This window comes from Amblyomma mixtum, chromosome 1 (assembly GCF_055824585.1).
Source record: "Amblyomma mixtum isolate Tamu chromosome 1, ASM5582458v1, whole genome shotgun sequence".
Taxonomy (NCBI): Eukaryota; Metazoa; Arthropoda; class Arachnida; order Ixodida; family Ixodidae; genus Amblyomma; species Amblyomma mixtum.
In genome coordinates this window covers 25,095,279-25,112,256 of record NC_143012.1, presented here as the reverse complement: position 1 = coordinate 25,112,256, position 16,978 = coordinate 25,095,279, and the positions used below count along the sequence as shown (strand labels likewise).

The window sequence follows — 16,978 nt, the reverse complement described above, 5'->3', positions numbered from 1 at the left end:
GTGCTGCGCAGCTCGTAAGTTCGACTCCATCCAAGCATAGAGTTTCGCAATAATATACCCAGAGGGAAAGCTGGCGCCACCGTCTATGCGAGCTTCTTAAAGAACACTTTATCCACTGCTGGAATGCCGGGAAACAAAGTTTCGTGTTCGTCTTGGCTAGCGTTGGTACGAAAACATCAATTCTGCCTCTGAATCGGCAGCTTCACTGCGATGCTCTAATCTTCGCGCATATGAAATTGCTTTAATAGTGCGTTTTTCACTGCTTCCTTTAACACAAGTGTTAGGCTAGAATGGAAACATTCACAGCATTTTATGTTTGCCGCGTCGTCTGCTCTGCTTTCATGACACAACCCCAGCTGCTCGTGTGCTCGTGGGCAAAAGCAAAAAACGAGCAGCTCGTGTGCAGAAGATCAGCAGCTCGTGGACAGAAGACGAGCAGCTCGTGTGTAGAAGACGAGCAGCTAGCGTGCAGAAGACGAGCAGCTCGTGTGCAGAAGACGAGCAGCTCGTGTGCAGAAGACGAGCAGCTAGCGTGCAGAAGACTAGCAGCTCGTGTGCAGAAGACGAGCAGCTAGCGTGCAGAAGACTAGCAGCTCGTGTGCAGAAGAAGAGCAGCTCGTGTGCAGAAGACGAGCAGCTAGCGTGCAGAAGACTAGCAGCTCGTGTGCAGAAGACGAGCAGCTAGCGTGCAGAAGACTAGCAGCTCATGTGCAGAAGAAGAGCAGCTCGTGGACAGAAGACGAGCAACTCGTGTGTAGAAGACGAGCACCTCGTGTGCAGAAGACGAGCAGCTAGCGTGCAGAAGACTAGCAGCTCGTGTGCAGAAGACTAGCAGCTAGCGTGCAGAAGACTAGCAGCTCGTGTGCAGAAGACGAGCAGCTAGCGTGCAGAAGACTAGCAGCTCGTGTGCAAAAGAAGAGCACCTCGTGTGCAGAAGACGAGCAGCTAGCGTGCAGAAGACTAGCAGCTCGTGTGCAGAAGACGAGCAGCTAGCGTGCAGAAGACTAGCAGCTCGTGTGCAGAAGAAGAGCAGCTCGTGTGCAGAAGACGAGCAGCTCGTGTGCAGAAGACGAGCAGCTAGCGTGCAGAAGACTAGCAGCTCGTGTGCAGAAGAAGAGCAGCTAGCGTAGAGAAGACTAGCAGCTCGTGTGCAGAAGACGAGCAGCTCGTGCGCAGAAGACCAGCAGCTCGTGTGCAGAAGAGCAGCTAGTGTGCAGAAGACGAGCTGGAAAATCGCAAATGGACAGTTCGTAGACTGTCTAAAGACCGTCCAAATCCTTTGTAAGGATGACCCCTTAATGTCTTGGACGTTCGTCTTTTCGCCTCATGATTTAAGCTCCGATGCTGGCTCTATAATCATTTTCATGGAACTGAAATGCAGGTAGCCTTGCCGTCGTAACTCGATACGTAGTGCTTTGTTCTACCTGTAGGCAAATTGACTCAGTTAGGCAGTCTTTCATGGCTCACATGCTAACACATTTTAAAACGCCGAGAAAAAAAACATGACTAACGAACGGTGGAACGAAAACTGAAAAGAGGAAATATGAACTGATAGTTTCTATACCGCGCACTGGAACAACCAAATGAAATACAGTACATTCCGTCAGAAAAAAAGAACGAAAACAAATAGACTGGCCAAAACAAGAATCATTTTACGAAGCGGTCGTCCAGAGAACATCTGCACGCATCAGCGAATAAGGAATTGCTGAAAAACAGTAAACTTTAGACATGTTCGCTCTTGACGCTATGCGTAATCGGCGAAGCTTGCAAAAAATCCGCATGATCCGGTGAAGCCAGCATCTAGCTTCAGCGCCTATAGCCGCTCCGCAAAAAGGCGACGGGAAAACCAAGAGCTAAAACCTGAATGGAAAAACAGAGCAGACGATAATATCGAGAGCGACCGAGAAGAATGCCAAGAAAAGAAGCAAACCAAAGCAGACGACGTCGTCGCCGGCCGCGCATAGCAGACGAACAATTTCAGCGCAGACGACAACGTCTGCAAGACAGACGCAGAACCAAAACACACAACCACTCCGGGAAAAAAAACAGCACCAAGAGCGGACAGCAACACTCGTTCCCGGAACACGGTCGTCCCTTCCCACGGCCCTTCGGCAAAGTTCAAAGAAGAAAAAAAATTTGCTTAGTTTATTTTTCTTTCCTCTCTTCGTTCTTTTATCGTCCGCCCGCCGCTGGCTGGCTGCTTGGCTCCCTAGGTCTTTTTTTATTTTCTTGGTCTTGGAGCCTGTTCTTACGCAACGATCAAGGTCAGGAATGACGTCCCTTGCACGAGGCGTGACCGCTGGCGGGTCACGGCGAGGCTGGAGTGACCTAGTTCCAAATTTCCGGCGGCCGCCCGGCATTCTCTCTCTCACACCTATCCTCGCCTTCCTCGGGAGAGAGAGAAAAAGAGGACCGGGCATAATGGACCTGGCCTCTTCTTCTTTTTCTTCGCTTTGCTTTCTTGTCGAAGACGTGGCTTCGAAGCTAATACCCGAGAACAGTGCAGGAATTTCTTTTCTGATCGCCTGTTATTCGATCGAACAAACAAATCCGGACACAAAAACACGCACGTCTGTTGTATGCAGAAGCGGATAGATCGGTCCATTAACGACCCCAGCAAGGTCACGCGTTCGATTCCCCCTCTCAAGCAAGCAACCGGATACTGAAGGGATGATGCTAAGCGCGCATCTGAGACAGCCGACTAGGTAACCTCTGCAGCACGATTTAAACCTAGGTCCTACGAAACACCTCGGTCTACGCCCCGGATGTTTTTTTGTTTTTTTAACGTGTCGGACATATTACGCGTTGCTATTGAGTCTGAGTCTCAATCAATAAAGGAACATTGCCCAAGGCACAGTCTGACTTTGAACAGCCATGGCATGGCAAGTTTGTGAAGTGCCCTCAGTTAACACGCCGCCAAATCTAAAATCGATGTGGGTGTGAACCGACTTCCCAAACGCAGAGCGTGCTGTTCGAAGCTGCTCTGCACAGTTGGGGACAATAGTTGTAGCTCTTGCCGAAGCAAAGATAAACTTTCATCCATGGCAGTACAACCCAACTGACGAAATGAGCAGTTCAGTGTTGATGTCAGCGCTGATAAGTGCGCAGATAAGACAGGGTCATTAGTGGGCGGGCCCACATGGGCACAGGAACACGTTCCTATGTGTGCGTCCCACAGCGCGCCTATTTGAAATGTATGTACGCTGGATCATACCTTACTAAGGACAAAACGACAGCTGGAGTGGCAAGAAACAATAAAGTTGTCGAGTCTCAAAATTACTGTTTTCACCGTTATCAACGGGGGGGGGGGGGGGGGGGGGGCGAACTAGAGTTCAAAAAAACTTATCGCCTACTGACGCCAAGCAAAGAAAACAAAACAAAACAAAAATCAACTAACTATTAGCAACGCACCCTCGCCGGCTGTTCCTGTGTCTGTCGTTAAACGGCGTTCGATTCAGCGTGGATAACTGGCACTGATGTGGTTCAAGCGACTTCTGGGTTCATTCGATTCTCGCGGTGTTTGTAAGCAGCGACCTCTCCTCAGTTTTCCTTTTCTTTATATTATTTCTTTTCTTTTCTGGCATTACGACACTCTCTGCTACTTTTGGCTGCCGTCAGAGGGAGCCAGCCCGATTCGTGCAAATTCAACCGCTTCGCTTGACACACGGGTCATGCCACAAAGCCGGAATTTGGTTCCGGGTTCGTGTGTAACTAATTTACCTGGGCGCGCAGATTCAAGCGGGCGTACTTCCATGCTTCGACGATAGCGACGTATTCAATGTCAAAGGGTACTGACATCAAAATTTCGAGATCCTCTTCCTTTTTCTTTAATCAGTTGTTCCCTCTCTTTCTTCAGCTCGAAACTCTAGGAGAAGTCAATGCCAGCGACAAAACACGATTCGGAATATGCGAATGCGCTGTAGTTTTTCTTTTTTTAAAAGCTGTTGGCGCTTCTTTTTACCGCTAAGTGCTTTCTATTCAAACTTCTATGACGTCACAATTTAGTGGCGACACCTCGTTTATTACCGCTTATGCGGCCTTAAATATAGTTTACTACAAAAGATCGTTTTTAAAGCATTACCCACTCCTTCTCTTTTAGTATGCGCAAAAGTGGGAGCGAGAGCTGTATCATCTCACAATGCTGGCCCAATGTTTCAAATTGCGTCTACTAGACTCCGTAACGTCACAAGAAAGTGCAGCTGCAAGCAGACGTTTTTCATCTTCGTCAACGCGAAACTCCCAATCGAATTTTTGCGTGCCTTGTGGGCCAAAGAGTTTCTCAAGGTCACCGAGAGATAAAAAGAGGCGCCACCGTCTATGCGATTTCTTACAGAGCACTTCACTCACTACGAGAACGCCGCGAAATATGAAATGTGTATTTGAGTTGGCCAGTGTTTGGCTGAAAGCGCGGGTTCACCCCCAGAAATATTAGCTGCCTCGCATACGCAGAACTCCCCGCTGTGTTCAGAATAAATTAATTCAACACTATAATTTTTGCTACTTTAATAAATTTATTGCTCGTAAATTTATTGCTCGTAATCTGTGTCCTACCTCCTTCGCAGTATCTATATTTTAGATCATGATGCAGAGACATGGATAACAATTTAAAGGATGAGGAATGGCGTAGAGAAATTATTTCTGCCTTACCTCGTCAGCCAGTCACCTGGTGTTCGCTCCAGCTGATCAAGCATGCATGTCTCCTCATGTTCCTATGATTTTCATTAGTCTACCTCGCCTAACTGCGCAGAAATAACTTTTTTTTCTCCTCAAACTCGCAACCCGCAAAATTTTTGTCTATCACTGTGCTAACTGGCCCCTCATCGCACGCTCCTGTGTTGAGCGATCTTTGTCCCCGTCCTTTGCGCTGACATGAGGACACTGTCATTGATGTTGCGTTGTCGCTGACGTTGACGTTGACACTGTTGCGTTGTCGCTGACGTTGACACTGTCAACGACACTGACGTCGCTTGATTCGCTGTTGCGACCGGCAATAACGCGAGAGAAACTTTCTCTATTAAGTCAGCGCTGCAAAGCGTTTCCCAGCCTGAAACCCGTCTTCTTCGGTTCCTCAACCTCGCAGGTGCGCCATGATGCCGAGAGCTGCGGTGCTCATGTGCCTGCTGGGAGCGTCGATGGCGGCCTCCCCTTCGTCCTCTTCGTCGCCCTCGCAGTCGTCATCGCCGAGCGTGTCCGCCTCCCAGTCCACATCGGTCGTCTCTTCGTCCAGCTCGACGTCCACCAAGAGGGACGACTTCAGCGCCGCCGCCTCATCCAGCCACCCCGTGTACTCGCCCTCGGCCGGATCCGGGTCCTCCGCGTACGGAGCCTCTTCCCCGTACGGCACCTCGGGCTCCGGATACTCCGGGGCCGGATCCGTAGGGTGAGTCCTCCCACCACAGCGTCTGCCTGCGTAATCGTAGGGGAATGAAAAAGAGATAAGTTGCTCCGTCATCGAAGGTGCCCCTTGCGTAAGCTGCAGCCTGTGAGTCGTGACGATCCCCCTCGTCGAGCTTGCATGTGAAAAATGAGGGGAATCACTCGCCGAAGAGCGAAAAAAGAGAAAATGACCTGTGCGTAGAAAACACAGCAATATGTATGCTATAGATACTGTGCCTTAACAAGGACAGAGTTTGGTCAAATGTCGACGACAAAAAAAAAAAAAAAAATCCCGAAATGTTTAGCAAAATTAAAATAAAACTTCGGTTGGGATTAGTTGCTGCATGATATTCGTAAGATGAACGATAAGCGCAAACAAAGATAATCCACGAAGAAGAGAGAAGCACAAGGACAGGCGCTACTTGCGCGATAATATCCTCAGTAAACGGTTTCACTCATACGGAAAGTACGAATATGGGAAAAAATTATGGCATGGCGGTTCGTCAATCATACAGAGACAAGATGTGATTGCGCTCATGGGAAGTGTTACAGGTTAGTGACAACTGCACGTAAGCTGAAGGGGGAGTGCCATATTTGCAGTAAATAAGTCAATTTATGTGTAAAATATCCGTCAAACTGTTCTTCTTCGCACATAAAATGGTTTAATTTTCTAACCGGAGCTTCAGTCCTCCCATAATCATAAATAAAGCATGTAGCTCGCGTCTGCGCGTTTCCAACTTATTTATATTCGTACTTGTGCGAACGTCCCTTATAAATGCGTCATTCCAACGCAGTTGGTCGAATGTGCTTTGGGTGCGCTTGGGTGAACGCTAATGAGCAATTACTCCCCTATTTCACTCACGTTTAAGTACAACACAAAGTTACGCTGCGCTATTTGGAGCACATTTAATTCCCTGTCCTTAAAGGGGAAGTATCCTGTTTTTAAGTGTGAAGCATAGATGACAGAAATATCACTAGCACTTCCTCGCTCCAAGCGGATATTTGGTTTCTTCGTTTAGTGCAAGTGTAAAAATGAATAAATTTAACCCAAGCCGACCTAACAACCGAAGCGCAGCCGCTTCCTGGTGACATTCTACGAGAGCCCACAAAGCATTGCGAACCTGACTTCCCGTTGTGTCACCACCGGAAAGCGTGCTTCTCTGCATAAAGAGTCATTGCGAGGAAAAGCCGACTTTACAAACGTTATCGACTGCTGGATTTGTCGTTTTGCACAGTAAACGAACTTTCAGGTAAAATCGTTTCAGCGATAAACATAGATGATAAGCAAACGATTGATTATCGAGTCATAGATAAATTAAACATCCCAAGTATGTGTGGCGAAATCAAGCCAGCGGCTAGTGCAAGAGCAGTGACTGTCGGATAGGTCGGTGTACACTTGAGAACGTTCAAGCACAGTTTCTTCGTGATTTTCTTCGTCTTTGTATCGAGCTAATTCACGCCCTCAACGTTCCATAAAAGTGGAGCACGCAGCTGTGTTTGGTGGTTTCCTAACGGATTCGTGATCAAGAGGCTGACATACCGTTGGACGGAGAAGTACAACAGACCTCTTGGCCATACTTTATCTGAGAGAAGGAATTTTATTTGGTCAAAACGGTGCTGATTCGATCAAGGATGAGGCCCTCAGTCCAGGAATCCAGGGGCTGCTGCAAATGCCAAGGCACGTCGAACTAGTTGAAAAACTCCACTTCGAAACTCGGCTATTCCCTGTGGCCATTTTGCGGAGGTTAGCAGATATAGGCGCCAGCTGGGAGCAACAAATAGAAACTGTCGGTCTTCGTCGTCATTAACTTCAGAAGCGCTGAGATGTATTGCTTGATCCAGTTCTTAATTTATCTATCAGAATTAAATTCGTGCATTTTAGTGCGATAGAATTAGGAGCCTTATGGGACAAAAAGGCATCGTCCGTCACAAAATTCACCCATTGGCTCCAGGTAAGTGACGTCACCAGATAAGAAGTGAAGACGCATGCGGGAAACGGATTAACAGCTGCTAATGCTTCCGCATTGCCAACGCATGATAGAATTAGATGTTCCCGTGAATTGCTTTTTTTAAATATATATATATATCTCGCTGATTTTGCTCCAAGGCGTCACCATGTTACTGAGCTGTATCAGCCGGCTACCTTGGCAGCGGTAACTCACGTAGGAACTTGTGCGCAGTTCATTTCGTCTCCCAAAGGCAACGCGGAAGTCGCCTCCTTCCAATTTTTGTCCCAGTGAAACCATCGGATATCGATACATGGGTCCTACAGGAATGTAGGACTATTTGCAACTTGTATGATCACAGAGCTCTCGGAGTGCAGCACTCTTAGACAGATTAGTCGTGGTGTAGGACGCGGCTGCGAGGTTCATGAGAAAGCCTAAGTTACTGTGGGCGCAGGCTGCGAGCGGAAGAAATGTAACCATAGCAAGTCTCAGAAGAGAAAGAGAAAATAAATCATGATTTTTACTATCGTTTACTATTAAATATTTGCAGCATAGAGCAGACGTACTAGCGTATACGTGTAGCTTCTAGGAGCATCGTTCGTGTACGTACGTCCCATTTTCCGGATTAGACGGGACTGGCGCGAGATCACTACCTAGATTTGATAACTACACCGCTGTAGCTATCTGCCCTGAAATCGTCTCAAAGGTTTCTTCTTGAGTGTACAGAATCCCGAAATCACTCACTGCTGAATCGGTTAGCCTAAACGTGACCGCCACTTTTCAGTGGACGTAAAGTCGTAACCACCGAAAATGCAAAGTCTACGACGACCTTGATCAATATAAGAGGGAACACAATGTGTACTTAAAAAGGGCCAACGTTAGCGCGCGCAGGTTAGAAAGTGCAGTAGTGCTTATTCTTCAACGGAAAAACTCCTTCATGGGCGTCGGCAAGGGATAAACGCGCGGACGCTGGGAGAGTCTTCGGTTCGACACTCTATCAATTGAGCTAGCTCAATCGACAAAGGTGTATGGCTTTGTCGTCGATCCGTACAGCCCGATTCAAGGTGACCGTTCTTCCCTCAGCTACGGGTCGGCGGGCGGCTCCGGCGGCGCGTACGAAGCGGCCGCCTCCAGCAACACATACCACAGCCAGGCGAGCCCCAACAGCAACCTCTACTACTACTACTACCCTGTATCCAAGAGCAGCGGACAGCAGGCTTCCAGCGCCTCGGACGCCGAGTACCAGGTAAAGGGTGCTTCGCTCACTTGCGGGTCGGGCGTTTCAATGTCGCGTAGTCCTGACATAGCCGCTACGATGGATAAATGCCACTACACTGAACCACTGCGAACCATTACCACGGCATATGAACATCAAAGTAGGATTAGGAATACGTGTATTCTAATAAAATCACTGCAGAGGACGTTCCGTACCACTACTACTACTCATACTAATGCGAGCGCATACCGTATGAATCGAGTTATTACAACGGAGATCCCAACGCAGTCACTGATGACGGAAATTACTTCTCAATGCTTTTCTTTATTCAGCGAAACAATGCGTTAATAAACATGATTCTTACTGTGACACGTAAAGTGAGTGGAAACAGTTGGAAGCATCATGTTGCCTGGAACTCTTTTTCCAACTGTCAAAGGTTCTTTTTTTTTTTTCTCGCGCTTCCTAATATACGTAACGGGTTCTGCGTAACGCTTATAACACGCGGGACCTGTAGACAGCTCCACAAGGGGTACAGAGACGCTCGCCTGGGGCGCTGAAGCGACGTGCAGCACAGTGGAACAACGTGCACGTAACGTGCTGACCGTCTCGTAACCGAGTGGCTCATATATGGATCCCATGAAGTTTCTCTATATTACCTAGAGAAAAAAGTGGCACCAGCGTCTATGCGGGTTCACTAAAGAACGCTTCATCCATCGCGGGACTGCCGGAAAGCGAGGTTTCGTACTTGGCTTGGCTATTGTTGGACTGAAGATGTGGAAACTGCCTCTGAGTCAGTAGCTTCGCTGCGATGTCCTCCTTTGAGCGCACGTTACATTAATTTAATAGTGCGTTTTCACTTCTTCAATAAATCCGTCTACCCCCAGTGTCTAGCCCATACCACAACATTCAAAAAAAATTTTTTTTTCTCCGTACTGCCCTGGACTGGAACGACCTTCCCGGCCGTATCAGTTCCTTAACAGATCTTCAACAATCCAAGACTGCCATGGAAAATCATTTTTTATCATAACTGCCCCACTCTACTCCCACCACTAATGTAATATCCCTAAAGGGGCTTTTGAGAGCCTAACATATAAATAACTTAAATTTATTTATTAAATGAATACATAAATTTAACGCAAATGTTAGACTGAAGCGGTACGCGAACTTTTACAGCATTTCCTCGAGGTTTGCTTCAAGTACTGTCTGGTTGTTACTGCTGAACCCTCGTTTCATGCCCAACAAGAGCCAATCCAAATATTAAACTTCATATTCCCGGCATTCCTTCGCCTCTCCATCATGGATGAACTATCGCAGCGCCCACTTTTCCCTCCAGGTATCATTCAAAAACTCTACAGTGAAACCCGGAGGCCAAACAGCAGCTAGCGCCACTCCAGCGTTCTAGACGATCGTGTGCCTGCCTTTGCGATAAATAGCTCCGCATGACGGCGGATGGGCGAGAACGTCTACGGCATACAGTCGTGAGCGATATGAGAGGGAACAAGCTTTTTGCCCAAGATTGCTGGTTATTTCTGCGTTAAATTTGAGGTTTAGTTTTTGGATATTGTACGCCAAGAGGAAAACTAGTTAGAAAACAGGAATAACTGCGCTTGTCACACACATATATGGAGTAGTCAATAAATGAATGCGCTCGAACTCTGTTCCCTCTCATATTTCTCACGACTGTACGTACACTGGCTGTGCCCCCTCTGCAATTCTCTTGGCTTGTCCCTCCGCAGGCGAGCGCGGCGCAGAACTACGCCGGCGTGTCGGCGCCGGGAGGCGGCTCTTCGTCGTCCTCCTCGTCCGGCTCGTACGACCAGGCGGCGAGCGCCTCCTCGTCGACGGGCTACGGCGCCGACGGGGGCCCCTCTTCGTCCGGGGGCTACGACCACGACTCGGCCGCCGCGGCCGCCTACAACGCGGCGGCGGCCGCCAGCTACCAGCAGCAGCTGCAAGCCTACGCAGCCCAGGGCGGAGGAGGGGGACACTACGGACCAAGTGAGTGAAACCCTCTCTCTCTCTCTCTAACCAACGGGGGCAAGACACGACAAAACATAATTGACAATTTAGGTTGACGCTTGTCCCGCAAATCCCCAAATTCAGCGAGAACTATAGCGTAAACTTTTTGGAGCGAAAGCTCTACTTCGCGACCAATGCTGCAAAAGCCGTTTCATCGCTGAAGCCTGATCTTGAAGTGGCCGTTTGAGCCACAATAAACATTACCATGACTACGTTTCTAACCCGCGGCGGCGCGAATAGGAAGCTTCACTGGCCTGAGCACGATAACATTATATGCTATCGCAGCAACCGATCACGAGTCGTGTTAAACTGCAACACACTCGCTGCGCATTGCAGGTCGTCGTCTTCATCAACCAGTGCTTCTATGTAACTAATATTGTCGCCAGACGTGCCGGTTGGTTCATGACTGCGGAATACATGTGCGCTTAGTTCACGAAGATAGACTCGCGGACATAAACAGTTATGTCCGCTCTTCCGTATTCGCTAAGTAAGCGCACACACATTCCACGGCCGCTTTAGCTCGTCGCGCAGTGCACAAGTTGACGCAGCCGCACGTAACACAGCGTTAAAAACATGCTTGGGGCAGATTTTGTCCACCGAAACAAACTACACACCCCCGTCCCCTGCCCTTATTTTTTCTCTTTTTCTTAGCGATCCTCACCTATTGCCAGCGCAAGACGCACTGCGGCACTTCACCGCCGCAAGTGTGAACGCGCATCTCTCTCCGTTTATCTTCTTTCTGCTTTCGCAGGTGCGGCTCAGTACGCGCACCTGAGCCAGCTGGCGCAGCAGTACGGCCCTCAGCTGGCGGCCGCCCAGCAGTACGCCCAGTACGCCCAGCCGGGAGCCGGACCGTACGGAGGAGGAGGCGGCGGAGGGGGATCCTACCCGTCGCCATCTTTCCAAGGAAACTACGACACCTCCAAGAGGTATGAGCACCTGCTCTTGTCTCCTACGAGCCCGGTTGCGATAGTAGCAGTGCTTGCGATGTCAGCGCACGCTCAAGAAGCCCGTACGGGCGGTCGAAACTCTTCCGGAGCCCTCCACTAGGGCGCCTCTCACTTATGGTTGATGAAATGAATTAGAAAAAAAAAGCTTTAGCATGTGAGGTCATCCATAACAGAGAGTCGGGACGTTTACGAGACTACATGGTTTATGGTTCACGGGGGTTTAACGTGCCAAAGCGACTCGGGCTATGAAGGGACGCCGCAGTGAAGGGTTCTGGAAATTTCGACCACCTGCGGTTCTTTAAGGTGCACTGACATCGCACAGTTTACGAGACTACACTTCTAGATGTAAGACTAAAGCAAAATATGTAGAGTAAAGGATAAGACAGCTCTCACTTTATGCTCGCGGCCCGGGTTGTTGCCGGGTCGCACTCTTTTCTAACAATTTTATGCCTTAAGTCACGTACAAATAAGAGACTGCTGAAAACCGGACTGAACGATCTGGGAAGAAGCAATGGCCACGGCGTTCTGGCCAATATATGTCGCGGTTTCGATCCCCAGCCTAGGTCACCGCGCGGCAAAAACGCCTGGCTAGGCGAGAGGCAAAACTAGTCGCGTACGGCGATTTTCGTTTGAGTTAAAGTATCGCAGCCAAGATGAAATTTCATCCGGAGGACTCTACAGTGGCACCAGCTTGACATGCCGTAAAGACTACCTGCATGACTCGTTATTGCTCTAGTCTTTTTTAGCTACATTATGTACAGTCATGGAGAAATTTCTTTGTATGGATTTAAAAAAAAAATTAAGCGACTGCCTCTCTACCTAGTCAGCTGGTATTCGTTTCGACGGCAGTAGCGCGTCCTCTCATGCTTCAGGGCTTTTCACTGAAATGGCTTGCCTGAGCGCACTAAAACCATCTTTTGTTTTCGACGAACCAGCATCCCTTAAACATTATTTCGAGAGCTGTACACGGCTGGCTGCAGGTGTCCCGTTCATTCATTCCGCTTGACCTCTGTGCAGGTACTACGGCCTGGGCTCGGTGATCATGCCCCTCCTGGCGTTGGCGGGCCTCGGACTGCTCATCCCCACCGTGACCAGCCTGAGTGGCAAGAAGAAGCGCTCGATCGAGGACGCGAGCCGCGCCCACCTGGGAGACTACGCCGAGCGCCTGGAGCGGTACTTCAAGATCTACCGGGCCGCCGTCGAGAGCGAGGAGTGTATGAACCGCATCATCTGCGAGCTGGGGGACGCCGTCAGCAGCGTGCGCGGAAAGTCGGCGCTGCTCACGTGAGTGTATACACTCTGAACACGAATTACGCCCAAATGGGAGTAAAAAGAAGAGTAGGCTGTCCTCTAGAGCACTCCCTTTTATACACGGTGTTACACGTAACTGGAACCAAGGATTTAAAAAAAGCGGTAAACCGCAGCCCGCTGAAACCAACGACGCATTGTTCGCCATCATGTGGCGCTCCTCAGAATATCTTTAATTGCTGTTAATTAGTTAATTAACTCAGATGAATTATGCAATTTTTCAAATATTCATGTTAGTGTCAAGACCGTTACGCTAGGTTGTAGAGCCGGTTTATAAACAACCGATCCAATTTACTGCAGCATCGTATCTCCTACGGGGTCCTTTTTTCCGGCACCTAAAGAAAGCCCGCGAAATATGAAAAAATGCCACGTGACTACGCTCGTGCGCTACCAAATTGCAGCGCTCTCAACGGCGCTTCGGGCAAACGGGAGCGTGCCCGCTGACCGTGGCGAAGTGAACGGCCGCCGCACTTAGCAGCGGCTTGTGCGTCAGCACTTTTCGCGGCGGTGCGACGGCCGGTCACTTCGCCACGGTCAGCGGGCACGCTCCCGTTTGCTCGAAGCGGCGTTGAGAGCGCTGCAATTATGTAGCGCACGAGCGTAGTCACGTGGCATTTTTTCATATTTCGCGGGCTTTCTTTAGGTGCCGGAAAAAAGGACCCCGTAGGAGATACCATGCTGCAATAAACTGCATCGGTTAACCGGCTCTACAACCTAACGTAACGGTCTTGACACCAAAATGATTATTTGAAAATTTGCATAATTCATATTAGTTAATTAACTAATTAAGCGCAATTAAAAAAATATTCTGAGGAGCGCCACATGATGGCGAACAATGCGTCGTTGGTTTCAGCGGGCTGCGGTTTACCGCTTTTTTTAAATCCTTGGTTCAAGTTACGTGAAACACCCTGTATAATGAAGAGCGCTAGAGAATAGCTTACTCCCTTTTTATTCCTTTCTGTTTAGAGTGTACACTCTAAACAGAAATTTCTCTCTAAACACAAAAATACGAGGATCTAGGAGTATCCCTTTTTACTCTTTTCTGGTTAGAGTGTAGTAGCCGATCTAGGAGTAAAAAGGGACTAAGCTGTACTTTGGCGCACTCTTTTATAAACGGGAGTGCGCCAGAGTAACGCTGACTCCTTTTTTATTCCCTTCTCTTTAGAGTGTACATTGCGCCTTCACCCCAGTCCCTTAGCGGAACTTTCCCCTTTCAGGCCACGGAGCCAGGCATCTAAACCTGGCGCTGTGTGATTGGTCCAAGACTTTAAGGCCGGAAAACCTGAAGGATGGCTGATTGTCAAGCTACTTGCGATTCTCAAATGGAGTACCATGGTTGTGGCGAGGAACGAAAAAGTTCCCTAATAGTGGCTCATTGACTGGCGTATATAGGGTGTTCCACCATCGGCTAAGCTCCAGAAACTGGGCTACGCCCGAATTTCGATTCTAAAGTCTGGCAGCAGACTGTCTGAGGGGCGCACGCAACTCTTCAGCACTTCTGGGCGCTGTTCACGGCGATAATCAGGACAGCTTAGCCGTTGAGGTACTGTTACGTGCAAAGACTTAATCAGCGACCTAGTTAAATAGAGCCGTTCAGGTGATATTTTAAGTGGCGTCACTGTAACGCTATATTAACTTAAAGTGCCTAATACGGTGGTTAAGTTAGTGCCCAGTATGGTGTACAGTAGTGCCTAAAACGGAGTCCGTACTGCCAGAAACGATGTCTAATAGTGCCCAAAATGTACAGTGGTGCCTAGAACAGTCTGTAACTGCACCCACAGTTTTATCAGGCAAAGTTCCGCATTGCTTAAAACGGAGTTCGTAGAGCTTGAAATGGTATATAATAAAATTATGTACAACGGGCCTAAAACAGTACCTAACTGTGGCCACAATGTTGTACATTATTGAAATAGGCGGAGTTTCACAGTGCCTAAACCGAAGTCCGTATTGCCTGGAAAGGTGTATAATAGCGCCCAAAACAAAGTACAATGGTGCCTAAAGCCCCTCCTACAGTGCCCCCAACGGTGCATACTTCAGTGCACTAGACGGATCTTCGTAGCGTCTGAAGCAGTGCTCCGCTAATCGCTGACGTGTGCTTTGAATGCTTCGCCGCAGGGTCATGGAGAAGTTCGCGCCCGGCTGGATGACCAACAAAATGGGCGTGTTCAAGTCGGCGGCGCTGACCGTCGACACGACCAAGTGTTCGCGCTACAAGTGCTGAGCGCAGGCACGGGTCCAGCCCACAGCGCTAGACCTCGACGACGGTGATGACGAGATACGACCCTCCTCGAATGGCGAACGAAGCGGAAGAAAGGAAAAACAACCATGCGACACGTTGTAGAAAAGGCCCCCCCAGAGGGCGTGTCGAGTCGACGACCCACCTCCTCCTCATCACCCTCTCTCTCTTCTGCCCTCAACTTCAGCGCGTTTCCTTTTTTCTCGCATTTATTCTACTCGCCCAAGAGACGGGCCTAGAAAAAGCGAGTGAGCTCGAGGCTCAGGGGTTGCATTAAGCACCGGGATCAAGTGTTGTGCCTAGATGAATGAGTGTAGAGTCGAGTGAACTCGTCTGGGTCGAGGCGGGACGGTCACGCGATCCAGTAATGTACAGTGCTTTGAGTCAAACTAAAGCCTCCTATTCGGCAGAGAGGTTGACTAGAGGATCAACGGGCTTCATCCCTACGAGAGACACCCCTAGTGGTGCGGGAGCAAGCCGCTCTGCAAGCGTGAACCAGGTGTGAACAAAGACGATGCAGTAATAGCTCGAAGGCAGCGGAAGGACTGCGACGAATTCAGATTCAATCACCAGGCAACTAACTTTGACTCGGACTCACAATGCATCACCTAGCCGGTATTTCGAGATCAGTTTTGTGCCCCCAAAGAGTGATCTGTGATCACCCTGACTGTTGAGGGTGAACTTTCAGAAAACACACCTTTCTAGAGTATCTTTTTTTGCGAACAGTTAGCGCAGTCCTAAGACTACATTCGCGTCCGTCTCAAACGCTCTGCGAATTTCGTGATTTTCTCGCACGCAGTTGCAGTACAGGAGGTGACTCCTACCAACAAAGGAAGAAATTAACTGAGTAGAGCAACGTCTTGGCACCTGCTGTTGGTTCCTATTAACATCAAAAGGAAACGCTCACTGCTCTATGGCATCATTTTCGTTGTTACTGTAAACATCTTTCTCATATAGCTTTGACAGCGACAACAATACTGTCCATGGTTTAGGATGGCAGAGAGCACGTCCGAGCAGTCTCCTTCTATGATGCTTTAATAGTTTTAAACAGAGCGCTACTCTGACCAAAACACTCTGACACAGGTGTCAATGAACTGCACAGCAGCACATGTGGACTAACAGAGGGCTACTCTGGCCAAAACACTCTGACGCAGGTGTCAACGAACTGCATAGTAGCACATGTGGACTAACAGAGCGCTACTCTGGCCAAAACACTCTGACACAGGTGTCAAAAAACTAAATAGCAGCACGTGTGGACTAACAGAGCACTACTCTGGCCAAAACACTGACGCAGGTGTCAACGAGCTGCATGGTAGTACGTGTAGACTGAATCCCAAAGTGCGAAACACTATCAGCTTAATTTCTACCTTTGACAATGTTCTACGGCACGTTTATTTCGCGGTGCGCCCACTGTTTTCAATTCAAACTTGACTGCCGCAGCAACTTAGCGACCTCCCACCGTGTTACGTCATCTATTTATGCCTTCCAGACTGCTAGAATGGCGAGTGTAAGCCGACGCTGAGAACTGGCTGCACTGAAATATGCCGTGCAAGACATTAATGCTTTTACGTTCTTCGTGTGCTGCACCTTAAAAAAAAGGGGGGGGGGGGGGTATTTCAGGAATAGCCCGTGTGTGATATAATTCGCACTGTCGCTGTTGCACACAAGCAATTTAGTGACGCCGCACAGCGCTGCATAGTGCTCCACCTGGAACTCCACCTCTGTAATTGCCGTCTGCGCGTGGAGCAGACGATCCCGCCTAATGCTTATCCGTCTGCTTTTTCAGATGACGATAAAACTATCGTCTGCTTCACTGGGCAGGCGATGAACGACCGCATAAAGCGCGCGCATTATGCACTCTTCGTGACCTTTGAGGTCAGCATTGATTTTTTTTTTCACGTCACAGGAGTCGTCAGCTGTAGTTGAT

At 48.9% G+C, this 16,978-nt stretch overlaps 1 protein-coding gene across 1 annotated transcript in view; it reads left to right on the top strand.

The window, feature by feature from the left end:
* LOC149365778 (uncharacterized) overlaps positions 1-16,642 on the top strand; it is a 31,300-nt gene extending 14,658 nt beyond the window's left edge. Inside the window, exons 2-7 of the mRNA XM_089544467.1 lie at positions 5,081-5,380; positions 8,406-8,568; positions 10,275-10,536; positions 11,309-11,486; positions 12,525-12,791; positions 14,931-16,642. Coding sequence (XP_089400593.1) covers positions 5,081-5,380; positions 8,406-8,568; positions 10,275-10,536; positions 11,309-11,486; positions 12,525-12,791; positions 14,931-15,036 — 1,276 coding nt within the window. The 3' untranslated portion in view covers positions 15,037-16,642. The remainder of the gene's footprint in view (positions 1-5,080; positions 5,381-8,405; positions 8,569-10,274; positions 10,537-11,308; positions 11,487-12,524; positions 12,792-14,930) is intronic.
* Positions 16,643-16,978: the final 336 nt, after the last annotated feature.